The sequence below is a fragment of the Pezoporus occidentalis genome, unplaced genomic scaffold (genome assembly GCF_034315485.1).
Source record: "Pezoporus occidentalis ecotype Australia unplaced genomic scaffold, CSIRO_AGI_Poc_V1 ctg234, whole genome shotgun sequence".
NCBI lineage: Eukaryota > Metazoa > Chordata > Aves > Psittaciformes > Psittacidae > Pezoporus > Pezoporus occidentalis.
The window spans coordinates 611,224-625,313 of record NW_026914222.1 but is presented as its reverse complement, the minus strand read 5'-3'; the positions used below and the strand labels follow the sequence as shown (position 1 = coordinate 625,313).

At 39.2% G+C, this 14,090-nt stretch overlaps 1 protein-coding gene across 7 annotated transcripts in view; it reads left to right on the top strand.

Annotated features, from left to right (window-relative positions):
• The window catches only part of GHR (growth hormone receptor), a 132,167-nt gene extending 124,406 nt beyond the window's left edge, over nt 1-7,761 (top strand). For all 7 annotated transcript variants that reach the window (XM_062621804.1, XM_062621802.1, XM_062621805.1 and 4 more), the window contains 4 exons: nt 923-1,094; nt 3,174-3,264; nt 4,620-4,689; nt 4,950-7,761. In XM_062621804.1, the coding sequence (XP_062477788.1) occupies nt 923-1,094; nt 3,174-3,264; nt 4,620-4,689; nt 4,950-5,906 (1,290 nt within the window). In that variant the 3' untranslated portion in view covers nt 5,907-7,761. The remainder of the gene's footprint in view (nt 1-922; nt 1,095-3,173; nt 3,265-4,619; nt 4,690-4,949) is intronic.
• The last annotated feature ends 6,329 nt before the right edge of the window (nt 7,762-14,090 follow it).

The following is a 14,090-nucleotide window of genomic DNA, read 5'->3' as shown; positions in this document are numbered from 1 at the left end:
GTTTTGTACCATTTCTTTGTGGCTTCATAGCACAAAATATGAAACATTTTTAATTCTTAGCCTATGACGAGTTTCGCCAGTATCATCCTTGATTCAGAAGTAAAAGTAGAATGTAACATCTGCCACATGCATTTCTATTTTGAGCACATTTTCTTTATTTTTACACACATTTGCTTGGCTATTGGAGCTAAAATACCTGTTATCAGAGGAGTAATAGAAGAAGAGAGGTTTCACAAAATAAGACCTCTAATGTAACTTCCTGTATAATTTGATATTTGGCAGTGTCTAAGTATGTTGCACTTAATACGTAAGTAATATAGAAGTCTTAAAACAGACAACTGCATGCCAGAAACTCTCACAGAGTTTCACATTTTATTTATATATTTTATTTTATATATGGGAGCTATGCAGTATTCCCAAATGAACACATTTGTAAGATGCAGTACATCTGATTAGAAGGCCTTTCAGTCATTCTTCTTCTTAAAATCACTTACTTAAGTAGTTGAAACTGCACTAGTTTTAGACTCCTGTGTTATTTTAACAATGATCTTGGCATTGTGAAGTCAGTAGTGTTGTATTACAACAGTAAAAGGGATTTACATCTTGGTAAGTTGGAGAGATTCACACCAACTACTTAGGGCAAGTAACTAAGTGGGGGCTGTTGTCTTTCTTCAGTATTTACAGAGACCTTAGATTTTCCACTCATGGTCCCCTGAATCAAAGCAAATTCTGATGGCTAGTAAGTCAAAAGTAAAGGGTGTGAATTTTCTCTGAACTCTTCTTCTAATATACATACAGTTCAAAGTAGCAAAAACACCTTCAAATGTTTATTTATGAGGTCAAGAAGCAGTGAAAAATTGCCAGTACAACTCAAACAAATAAAGCTTCTCTAATATAAAACTCAAAACTTCTTTTTTTACAGTTGGAACCCAGGCTCTCAACAATGGTTCCACTGTACTCTTTGAAGATTGGAAGAGATTATGAGATACGAGTCCGATCAAGACAACGTACCTCTGAAAAATTTGGGGAGTTCAGTGAAATCCTTTTTGTATCTTTTTCTCAAACAGGCCTTGAACTTGTACAATGTGCTGAAGGTAAATAAGTGAAGTGCTGCAGACTGTTCTTGTAACGGCACTGTCCTTTTGTCTTTCTGGTGGTGTTGCTTTTCTTCTTACTGTTGATGTCATACGCTTGAATAGGTTGATAATTCAGCCTATTACGTGAAAATCATTTGGTGAGACTGAGAATGTCCAAGTTCAGAAGTAAACTCAGGAAGACTGTGTCACAGCTCATCAGAGAGCAAAAATAAAGATGGCTTAAGTATCAGAAATAATAACTGCTGTTGCACATCTTGTAGAGCCTAAAATGCAGCTAAATCTCATACTTCATTTAAAATAAGTACTCTGATAATGAAGAGAACGGTCACTTCTAGTTAAGTGCTGTACTGCTAAGTTTGTTACCAGAATGTTGTGCTTTTCTGATCTGACCAATGCTATCAAAGACAGTGGTTTTCTGATTCTTGTTTCTGTCTTGTACTTGTTTTTAAAGTGCTCTTCAACACAGAAGAAGCAGCCATTGAGCACCACATTTTTTTTTCTTTTAAAAGAGTGAGACAGTGCCTTTTCCTAAAGCATTCTCAGGTCTGAGTAACTAAATTAATTCATTAAAATATGAGCTCTTCACCAAACTGTTTTAACAAGCTGCTTCATTTCATTTTCCAGGGTATTAGTCAAGGTGTGAAATAAAACCACTTGTAAGCCTTATCTTTACAAATCTCTTTAGATTCCCCTTTTTAACTCTTATTACTAGTTACCATTCCTAATTTATGTGAACAGCTAATGTTCTGGACATGTGGTATTATTCTGTTAACCCCAGTTGTCACGGTTTTCATGTGAACAAAATTAAAATACTATGAAAATCTAAGACCATCGTACAAGCACAGTTTTCTTCAGTTTCTACAACTCAGATTCTGCAAGTTGATCATATCCATCTCACACAGCAGCAGGGATCTAATTTGGTTGAGAATTTACTCTTGCTTGGTTTGTATATCACCTCTAGGGACACATAATTAAAGTTTAAATTTTCTGTGTATTAAAAATTTAAGGTAGTTAAATGCAATATTCTAACCTTTTGAAGCAGCTGGCTGTTCACAGCTCTCACATGGCAAGGTGTTAACGGTTCTCCATTAAAATAGGGACCTGTCTAACACAGACAAATGTAAACAGGATTTTACTCATGCCTGAAAACATTTCCAGTCAAAATCTAAGCTGGGAGCACAGGTGTAAAACTGGTACCTAAATTTTATTTAAGTTTTTTAAAAAAAAATTACATATTTTAATGTTCATGTATACAGTTCTAAAGCTTTCTGTCCAGTATTCTTTGGCCCCAAAACCAAATGAAATGTTAATGGAAAATTTAAAATTGGAAACAAATGAGAAGAATCTAAGACTACAGCCAGAATAAATTTCTCCATACAATGTATTCTAAAGTGTCAGCTTAAGTAACTTGGAATTGCCAGTATTTAAAAGATAAAATAATTTAGCAGCATTGTTCTTCATACCTACCAAACTGGATTTCTCAATGACTTAAATTCTTTGTAACCACCTGCAAGGTAAATAAAAAGGAAAAATCTGTATTTTTTTACTTGGTAGTTCATAACATAATTCATGTTCAGCCTTTATAAGGAGGAGTAGTATGCTTTTTGACATAACCATATTTTAGAGACTTTAGTTTCTGTGAGAAAATAATAGTTTGCCTATGATTTAGTATGCTATTAATAATGTTCTCTCAGCTTGGGCGAGCAAGCACTAACATAGTCTGCAGCATTATATGCCAACAGGATTACAGGATTGCATGTTCCAAGCAGGCAGAGTGTTCTTCCTGGCTGGTTTTGCTACATATATCGTTTGTACTAAGATCTTGTTTATATTTAAAAACTTATTCTGGTTTTGCAGAGAGTTTGAGTGGACTCTCAAGTGCAGTATGGAAACTGTTAAGATCAAAAGGGTATTTTTATTTCTTCTTAAAACAGAATTTTCACAGTTAAGTGACAAAAAGTTTTCCTATCAGTTTTTACCATTCTGGAATCCTCAAGTGGTGAAAGAGGAGGTTGAGATTAAAGGTGCAAGAGAGATGCAAATTCCCGCTAACATGATTTTTTTCTGTTGTTTCAGAAATTGAGTTTCCATGGTTCTTGGTTGTTATCTTTGGAACATGTGGGCTGGCTATAACAGTGATCTTGATCCTGCTGTCTAAACAACCAAGGTAGAGAGGTTTTATTTGTCAGAATTTATGTACTTGTAGCCTGAAAAATAGGGGGCTTCAGTTGTTTCAAGTCGGGGGGACTAGAAGCTATTTTGAGCATTGTAGTCCACTCTCCTAAACTACATGGATGCTGGTATATATACGTTCTGGGCCTTCAGTGGTAGGAATCTGATTACATTGACTTCTCCTTTCTGGGTTACAGAACATTTTCTTCTGCAGCATTTATGTAGTTGATTTACTTAGGCTTTGAAGGGGGTTGGTTTTTTAGCCCATTCAAGTTTTGCAAATACCATTTTTACCCACATACTGTTCAAAAGTTTCACATAAACATATGTCTATATATTTCTTTTTGTTCCTAGACTATTCCACTAATCTCTGTCTCTTCACTGAGCACAGGAGAAGAGCTTGAGGCATAGGGGAATATTTGGTCTCTGTGGACAGCCTGCAGCCTCTACAAAATCAAAGGAATAAAATAAAGCACAGGATTGTGTCGTTTATGAAAATTACAAAATTGTATCGTTTATAAAAATGAAATAATGTTGAATTTTCCTTTAGGAACTACTGTTTATCAGTTTGCAAAAGAAGCAGAGGTAAAATGGAGGAGATAGGCATGACCTGCTAGTGTTGGATTATTATTTAATGGAAAATCATCCTTCCATTTGGGCTTTTTTTTTTTTCCCCCTCAGAGAATTAAAAATTCACTTCATGAAGAGTTAGGACAATATGTATTTTCACAGTGCGCAAATGCGTAAGCAAGTTACTAGTCCTTGCTCCCCAAGGATAAAACCCTGTCATTCTTTTATATTACTTGTTATGCTAATAATTCAGAAAACAGAAATGTCATACAGATGGCAAAATACTAGCTTAAAGTTTTGCAGTTGTGTTTCTGTTTATTATTTCTAAGGTAATTAACTCTCCCAGCTCTCTTTTTCTGACCCCTTGTTTAAATTTATTTGGTTTATGCAAGACAGTATACTGTGTCCCTGAAAAAATAATTGGCAAAGTCAGTCTGCACAGTGAGTATCAGGTTCCCTTCAAAATTAAGTGAAAACGGACGCTATTGACAGAACTATAGGAGTTTGCTGTCTTCCTATGAAACATTAAAATATCAAAGACTGGACTAGAAAACGGATTCCCACATAAATGTATGTGTTTTCAAGAAGGAAGGTTGCAGAAAACATGGTTTCTTATTTGCAGTGAGGTAAAACATTCTTTTCCTTACAACTATTTGAAATTGAATCTGCAAACATGTCAGTTTTGAAGAAATTCAGTGTAAATGCAGTGTAAAGCTCTCTTTCTCTAACTTTCTCAAAAAGGACCTCTGTCAATTAAAAGCTGTCATTTATTTTTTACAGGTTAAAAATGCTTATTTTTCCTCCTGTGCCAGTTCCAAAGATTAAAGGGATTGACCCAGACCTCTTGAAGGTAATATTGTGCTCTGAAATCTACAATGGAGATCACTGTAGTAGCAGCAGGTGACAATTGTTACCTCAGGCAGAACAATTCTGTAGGAAAAAGTTATGACATGGGGGGAGTTGCCACTGAACTTGTTTTCGTTAAATAATAAAAAAAAAACCTTGCAGTTATTACATCAGCTACAGTTACCTTTCCTTAAGTTATCATCATAAAAAGCATGAGCATTTTCACTATTTCCTGTATAATACTTATTTTTTCTTGCTTTGTAGAAAGGAAAGCTAGATGAAGTGAACTCCATATTAGCCAGCCATGACAACTACAAGACACAGCTTTACAATGATGACTTGTGGGTTGAGTTTATTGAGTTGGACATAGAAGACCCTGATGAAAAGAACAGAGCCTCTGATACCGACAGGCTCCTGAGTGAAGATCATCTGAAATCACACAGTTGCTTGGGAGCAAAGGATGACGATTCCGGACGGGCCAGTTGTTGTGAACCAGATATTCCAGAGACAGACTTCAGTGCAAGCGACACATGTGATGGCATCTCTGATACTGATCAGTTCAAAAAGCTAACTGAAAAAGAAGATGATCTCTTGTGCCTTGATAGAAAAGATGAGTTATTTGCAAGCCTTGCTGACACAGATGCCGGACATCTGCATATGCGTGCCCAGTCCGAAAATAGTCAGCCATGGTCACCTTTTGCAGACAGCATTGATTCAGCTAGTCCATCGGTCCATACCCAGCTAAGTAACCAGAATTCACTGACAAGTACTGACTTTTACGCGCAAGTGAGTGATATTACTCCAGCAGGCAGAGTTGTACTTTCACCAGGCCAGAAATACAAGATGGGGAGAGCACAGTGTGAAGGCTGCACAGAACAAAACTTCACCATGGACAATACATACTTCTGTGAGGCAGATGTGAAAAGGTGTATTGCTGTGACTTCCCCGGAAGAGGATGAGCCACATGTTCAGGAGCAAAGCTATAATGAGGATGCTTACTTCACCACAGAGAGCCTTACCACTACTGGTATCAGTCATGGAGCTTCAGCAGCAGAAAACCCAAGTTCAGAGCTGCCTGTCCCAGACTATACATCTATTCATATCGTTCACTCTCCACAAGGCCTTGTGCTCAATGCAACCGCACTGCCTGTGCCAGAAAAGGAATTCAACATGTCTTGTGGCTATGTGAGCACAGACCAGCTGAACAAAATCATGCCATAACTCTTCTTCAACTAGATGTGCGCAGTATTTCACAGCAGAGAGTCAGCTCAGGCTTCTGTGCTGAAATCAAAATGAAGTCTAAAAGTTTCTCATGGTTCTTGTAATTTTACCTGAAATGTTGCAACATAAAATAGTCATCAAAATATTCCTATTGTGCTCTGTAAATATCATCTGTGAATTTGTCTTGAGACTGTTCTACTAGCAGTGACTGTCTTGTTCTTGTGGGTGTTGATTTTTGTGATACTAAACATGGCAATCACTACGTTTGATGTACAGTAAAACATGCATTTTGATAAAGCTAAAATTCAGGTGGTTCAAAGTCTAAGAACTTAGTAAAAACCATGCTGCTGGCAGAGATCTTTATATCAGTAATTGGGAACTGAACATATAGGTGAAAAACACAAAAGTAGCTTGAATAAATAACACATCTATTTTGATTTATATAAATTAATAAAATATATTTTAATATTTTAGTCATAAACCAAGTGCTTTCTATTACACTACACACTGTAATCCAATTATGATAGCCCATCTAAGGAATGCAGTTGCTGCAATCTTAAGGAGTTTTCTGTTTTATAGAAGTTTTCTTTGCAGCAAAAAAACAAAAAGAAAAAAAAAGATTTTTACAGAGCTATTTTATACCTCCAAAGAAATCTGTAGAGAAATTTTGAAATATTGTAGAAACAAAGTAACTGATTCTTTACTTTCTTATAACTAAAATGGAAATACACATTCAATTTAAAGTTTTGTAGAAAACTTTAAAATACACAAAACGTGGGCAGATTATTCTGTTCTTCATCAGATTCTGATTAATGCTACTAATATACCTTTTTATAAGCAAAATCTTGTTGACCACAGCATTAAAGAGTGTGCATCTGTATTTTCACTGAAAATTTTTGAGAATACATGAATAAGCTCCAGTAATTCAGCAGCGTAACCTCTTCACATTTGAGCAACTTGTGAACCCCTACTACAGCCAAAGGTATTGCTACACTTACTAGTTTGTGCCACATAAAGCCTTGATTAAAAAAATAAAACAAGGACTTCAGGACTTAGCCAGCAGTTCATTTTTAAAGATACAGCAGGATTAAAATACTTCAGTGGAACAAGGGGATTGAATACAGTATTGTTCAAAAATGTTTCTTTTTGCAGCCTAACTGCATCTCCTCTGACAGCGTTAGGCAGACTTGCAGAAGGACAGGAGAGAAAACTGAAACTCAGTGGGAAAACTCCCTTTGTTCTTGTGTTTATAAAGAACTTAATGGGGCTTTGCAATGAGCTATTACTGCTTCAGAAGTTGCCTTCCTAGGCCGTGTCTTCATCATAGCAGGGTTCTTTTTAGACAGTAAATAAGGATGTTAATTTCCTTTCCCTAACCCTAACAGAAGTGTATGAAGTGCAGCATATGCAGGTCTTGCTCATGATGTCTCCCACTGAACTCACTCATGCTCTCTTTGTGACCAACCGCTACAGGACTGGGCCCAACCATTGGGTGGGGTTTTTAAGTTTAGCACGAACTTTATGGTAAATGTGCATTAGTCTGCTAATTTGCTGCTATATTTTTCTAACAGCTGCATTATTTAGTTTCATATAAAATTTCATAGATGATAGACACTAATGCAAGTAATGCCTATGTGTGTGTTTGGAAGAAGTTTCTTACTCTGTTTCTATTACCAAAAATAGTTAAATACCTCAGTCAAACTCAGAATGTCATTTTGGTACTTTACTGGTCACACAAGCCATTATACGCCGGTCAGAAGATGTATCTTTCGGTTTCTATTTAACTTCCCTTATGTCAGTGTTTTGTTTGTTTTTCTCAAAGTTTAATAAATGTATTGTCTTTGATCTGTCCTGACACAGTGTGTTTTATTGCACATAAATTGTTTGTTTCTTTTTCTTATGGAAAATATGTATTTTACTAGGAGACATCAAGTATTTCTCATTGAATAAAGTAAAATGCAGCTGTTCTTGGAATAGAAGCAATGCCTAATGAGATCAGTGTTTTCACTGATTGATATGTATACTGTTAAAAATAGAAACACGACCTAAATTGTAGATGGAGATAGGACATGGTGTACCCAGAACTGGCCAAGGCATGTGTTACTAACTTAGCAGACCAGTTTACCTTTGGCTAGAACAGCCTGAGGTTGTAAATAAATACGCCACAATAGTTCAAGATCTACACGTACAGTTCAATCCACAAATCAGATACTCTCACAAAACTTGGTAGTTTTCTTTCATTGAGCATGAGCATCTTACTTCCATTCAGACACCAAATACATGCATTAATTAAGGCATCTTGATGGAAATGTGACCTTAACTGTTGGACAGGAGAAGTCAGAGAGGGGTACTGGTGTTCTTTCATGGTTTATACTCTCTGTAGAAACAACTTTGTAGAACTCAGTGCAAATGAGCAATTACTGTGAATACATATGCTTGCTTATACCTGCTGCTTGCAGAATTAAGCTTCAGAAGGCTTATGCCTTTAATAAGGCTCTAAAAATACCTGAGCTCAAGTGGGAGTTGGAGGATTCACAGTTGGACTTAAAGAAATGGCAGGAACATCAACGCTATGTGGAGAACTCCTGCTCCCACTAGTTTCACCTGTGCCAGTTCCAGTGCTCTCTGCCAGTGCCCTTCCATGAGCTGATGCAACTTCGTAACGCCTGGGAAAGCTGGGGCAGTATCAGAAGTTACCAGCTGTTGAATAATGAGTTAAACTAATGGAGAAAAGCCTCTGATGAGCGTAAGGGAAGAAAAGCAAGATCACATAGCCAGGAGCAAAAGAACAGGGAGCCAGAGTGATCTTTATCTTCTTGGTGAAAAGAGCTCCCTCATGCAGCTCACACATGCAGACAAGAAACAGGAAGAATATGCAGCTCAAGGTCGGTGTGTGTTTGCAGGGACATAGTGTAATGACCTCTTTTGATGGTAACTATCACCTAGCTCAGCTTAAAGGGACTTTGGAAAGCCAGCTTGAGCTCCCTCCCACCTTCAGCAGCAGCGCAGCTCAAGTAATCACATGCCTAATGACTGCAGTCTCTGTACAGTTCATATGTGGGTGCTTAGAAGAGAAATCCAAGTGTCAACCTCCAGTTGTCTGTGAACTTTAAATTTTATGCTGGCAATCTACTGTTTTCTTAGAGAACTCAGCAACCTATTATTTCAAGATATGATGCACTCACCAGACACAGAAAAGCTTGAATTAATGTGGTTCCAAAACAACCTGTTTATTTACTTTCACCTTTTCTTTGAAGTGGGCAAATATATAGCTGCTCTACAGAAAGAGCCCCTGGACCAGAAATTTTTTATCTTCTCTCTTATTCACACTTTTAAATGATGCCACATATTGTCCCACTACCACACATACGAGTCAATGTAAAAGGGACAGAATTCATTATTTTAGAAATGCCTACTAAGCCATTACTTCCAAAGCTGAATCAATGATTAGAATGTACAAGGTGAAAAGAAACACATCACAGAAGGACATTGAATTTTTTGGGGGTAAACCAAGCAACTAACTGAATTGAAGCTTTTCACACATAAACCGGACACACTTCTTCCCATTCTTGGAATGACATTTTATTCATTTATCACCTGGCAGAGGCTAGCATGCCCGGGCAATATATACAAATATACATACTCTGCCTATAGAGACATGTGTATATCTCCATATGCAGGAGATATATACATATATGTATATTTCTATATGCAGATCTGTATTTGGAAACCATGTTGGTTATCAAAAGCTAGGAGGACTCAAGTTGCTCTACTGGTTGCCTTTTGGTGTCATCAAGAAGGACACTCAGTTTGGAAGAGCCTCTTTTGGCTTTGAGCTTCTTTCTTCCATTACAGAAAACGTGCATTTCCAAGGCTTCAAGTTACTGTTAAAAAAAGAATGAAACAGCAACATCTAGACCAGTTTTCATTAAGATAAACAATTTTGTCAAACATAGTGACTTATACTTCTACTCTTTACTACTTTGAGTTGAAATATTTTTCCTGGCTAATGACATAGGAGGTGAGATCAACAGATTATGAGAGCTGTTCACTCTTTCTGCCTCAAAATTAGCATTATCAAAGGTATGTTTTGTATTTCAAAATAGCAGGAGTATTAAAGAAGTGGTGAGTGTTCTACGTTTTTAGAAATGCTTCAAGTTAATGATGGCAATCTGTGTTGGGAACACTATTGCCATTCATCGCATATGCACCAGCACAGTTGTAAGAACTGGAAATAATACTCTGCTTCAATGAGAAACTTAAAACTATTTGACATGCAGCCACAGGCAAACATTTTTCCTGCACTGAGATGTGCTGTCTCAGGGGTTCATTACCAGATACACTACAAAAAGGAGTGCCTGATCTGAGAGGAAATGGGAAAAGACATTTAGAGCATGCTCTTGTTTTTATTAAAGAAGCAATGCAAACTTGGGGGCAAGCAAAGAGGTAAACACTACGGAAAATTAATTTTTTGTCACTCATTTTTCAGGTCTAATTCAGAATATCCTGGTTCACAAGAACAGTGTTATTGGTAAGAATTAAACTAGCTTTTATAGCAAGTTGACTTTGAGGAAGTATCAGTGGATGTATTTCTGTCTTGGAACTGCTTCTGTTTAAATGTAATTTTACAGTACAAATTCTTCTTTCTGACTAATCACTATTAATTTCACACAGTCGGTGCTTTAACTGCCATAGAAAACATGCCCTCATGCCACACAGAACAAAGATGCAGCCCAAATCCATTTCCATGATTTGCATATTACTTAAACACTCTCTTGAGCAAGCACTTCCCCACCTTCTCTAATGAGGGCTTTTAGAGAGAGCAGGCGACATTCAGAAACAGATGGAAAAGAAGAGAAACAGCAACAGTGGTTACAGAAACAGGTGTGTGTAGCTTCCAGGACTCACTATGCACAGGGTAATTAGCTGTAAGTGGAGTTGTAGGAGTGCTGTGGATGACAACTGCGGTCAGTAGCTGTAGTGAAAAGCAGATGTAGCTGTTAAAATCGATGCATCTCGTAAATTGACACAACTGTCTGAGAGATCTAATCTTTTTTACTGGAGGCTTTGTTATTTCTTTTGTGCAACATGAACTTCCTTATCCTAATATATGAAATTTACATGACTAATGATACATTATCTTCCTGAAATTAGTCAAGAGAAAGCAGAGGATCCTTACACATTTTGTTACACATAGTTTTGAGAGAAACTAGCTGAACATCCCTCCTCCAAACTGGAAGGAATAAAAGTCTACAGAAAGTTTAGTGGGAGTAAAAGCAAAGCTGAAGAGCTGACAACTTTCTGTAGCTTCCTATCACAGATGCTATAAATGACACTTCCAATACTGTCCTTGCTCTGCTTTCAAGCTCATGCGGAAGGAAATAAAATTTGTACCACAAGGGACACCTGAGGCCTAGGCATGTGTCATGGTTTAAGCCCAGCTGGCAATCCGGAACCACGCAGCCGCTCACTCACTCCCCCCGCCTTCAAAGCTGCAGAGCACACACGTGCACAGGGCTTGTAACATGGGGCTCTGTTAGTATTTGGATGGCAGACCGCCTGGGAATCCTGGGTGCTGTAGGCTTTAGCACCCAAAATGGGGCACATCTGACCCAGACAGATCTGACCAGACTGTGTCTAACTGTATTTGTGATTATCATTCATTGTTTCAGGTTAGTAGTCACTCATCACAATGCTAATTTACTGGCTCCCAAAGTTGTTGCTCTTGATCTCGGAGTTTCAACAGGTCACACCTTACTTACAGCCAGTATTTGCTGTGTTAGTGTTTATCGGCTGGGAGGCCTTGGGCTAAGGTTCTTGTTTCATTGTACTTTATGGTAGTGATTTGTAATACAGGAGACTCCTTGGTCATGAAACTGGTCTGGTTTGCACCCCCAGTGTGGTCACCCTCTATACTTTGGGAGGTACATAATAAAGTGTTTAGCAATTACGCATATATTTTCCCCTCCTCAGGTGGCCAATCTATGAAGGATACATTCCCTTACACACCCAGCCGCCCCCCCCAGCCCGTTTACAGAATCATTTGAGAGTTCTGAAGGTTTTGACTGGCCTTTGAATACCTGCTGATTGTGATGGGGATCACCATGTTGGCACGCATACAGAGTGTGTTTTACCAAAACCCATTTTGTCTGATCTCAAAAGTTAAGCAGAGTCAGGTTTGGGTCTTGTCTAGGGTTAGACAACAATATAGGAGGACCAAGAGATTTTCCCCAAGGCTGGACAGTCATGAGTGGCAGGGTGCGTGGGATAGTATGGGCAAGTATCTAGGCCAGTGGGCCCCTCCAGTGCTTTGGAACTTCATCAGTGAACAAATGCAAAATCCAGAAAAATTAGTAAAACACTTAACTGAGGTGTGCTGTCACCCTGGACATACCAGAGAGGGACAAATCATGGCAACATGCTGGGGCTTGGCCTATCCTTACAGAGCCTTGTTTAACATCGTCCAGCACCTTCAAAGGGAAAAAAATGTCTCTGGAACTGATGGCAAAGTAACAGACAATGCAGCTACTCCAGCTCCAAGCACAGCAGCTACACTAACCCCAGCAACAAGTACAGTAGCTACTCAAACTCCAACCACCACAGACAGCGAAGCTACTCCAGCTCCAAGCACAGCAACTACAACAACTCCAGCAACAAGTACAGCACTGGCCAGTGCAAAAGTCTGACAGAGTGGAGACTAACTGTAGGCTATTGTGGCCTGAACAAAGTCACACCACCATTGAGTGCTGCTGTACCGGACATGCTAGAACTTCAGTATGAGCTGGAGTCAAAGGCAGCCAAGTGGCATGCCACTGCTGATATTGCCAATGCATTTTTCTCAATTCCTTTGGCAGCAGAGTGCAGGCCACAGTTTGCTTTTACTTGGAGGGCTGTCCACTACACTTGGAACCAACTGCCCCAGGGGTGGAAACACAGCCCTACCATCTGCCATGGACTGATCCAGACTGCACTGGAACAGGGGCAAGCTCCAGAACACCTGCAATACATTGAGGACATCATTGTGTGGGGCGATACAGCGGAAGAAGTCTTTGAGAAAGGGAGGAAAATAATCCAAACCCTGCTGAAAGCCGGTTTTGCCATAAAACGGAGTAAGGTCAAGGGACCTGCACAGGAGATTCAATTTTTGGAAATAAAATGGCAAGATGGATGTCACCAGATCCCCACAGATGTGATCAACAAGATAAAAGTAGTGTCTCCACCAACTAATCAGAAAGAAACACATGCGTTCTTGGGTGTTTTGGGGATCTAGAACATGCACATCCCAAATTACAGTTTGATTGTAAGCCCTCTCGATCATGTGACCTGGAAGAAGAAAGATTTTAAATGGGGCCCTGAGCAGCAACAAGCCTTTGAACAAATTAAACACGAGATAGTTCATGCACTAGCCCTCTGACCAGTCCAGACGGGGCCAGATGTGAAAAATGTACTGTACACCACAGCCAGGTAGAGTGGTCCTACCTGGAGCCTCTGGCAAAAAGCTCCAGGGGAGACTCGAGGTCGACCCTTTGGCTTTTGGTGTTGGGGATACAGAGGATCCGAGGCCAGCTATACCCCAACTGAAAAAGAGATACTGGCAGCCTATGAAGGGGTTCGAGCTGCTTCGGAAGTGATTAGCACTGAAGCACAGCTCCTCCTGGCACCCCAGTTGCCCATGCTGTGCTGGATGTTTAAAGGCAGGGTCTCCTCTACACATTATGCAACCAATGCTACATGGAATAAGTGGACTGCACTAATTACACAATGAGCTCCAATAGGAAATCCCAGTCATCCAGGCATCCTAGAAGTCATCATGGACTGGCCAGAGGGCAAAGATTTTGGAATGTCACCAGAGGAGGAGGTGATGCATACTGAAGAGGCCCCACCATATAACAAACTCAAAAAGTGAAAAGCAGTATGCCTTGTTTACTGATGGGTCCTGCTGTATTGTGGGAAAGCATCGGAGATGGAAGGCAGCTGTATGGAGTCCTGGACGACAAGTTGCAGAAACTGCTGACGGAGAGGGTGAATCGAGTCAGTTTGCTGAGGTGAAAGCCATCCAGCTGGCCTTGGACATTACTGAACAAGAAAAGTGGCCAGTACTTTATACTGAGTCATGGATGGTGGCAAATGCCCTGTGGGGGTGGTTGCAGCAATGGAAGCAGAGCAACTGGCAATGCAGAGGTA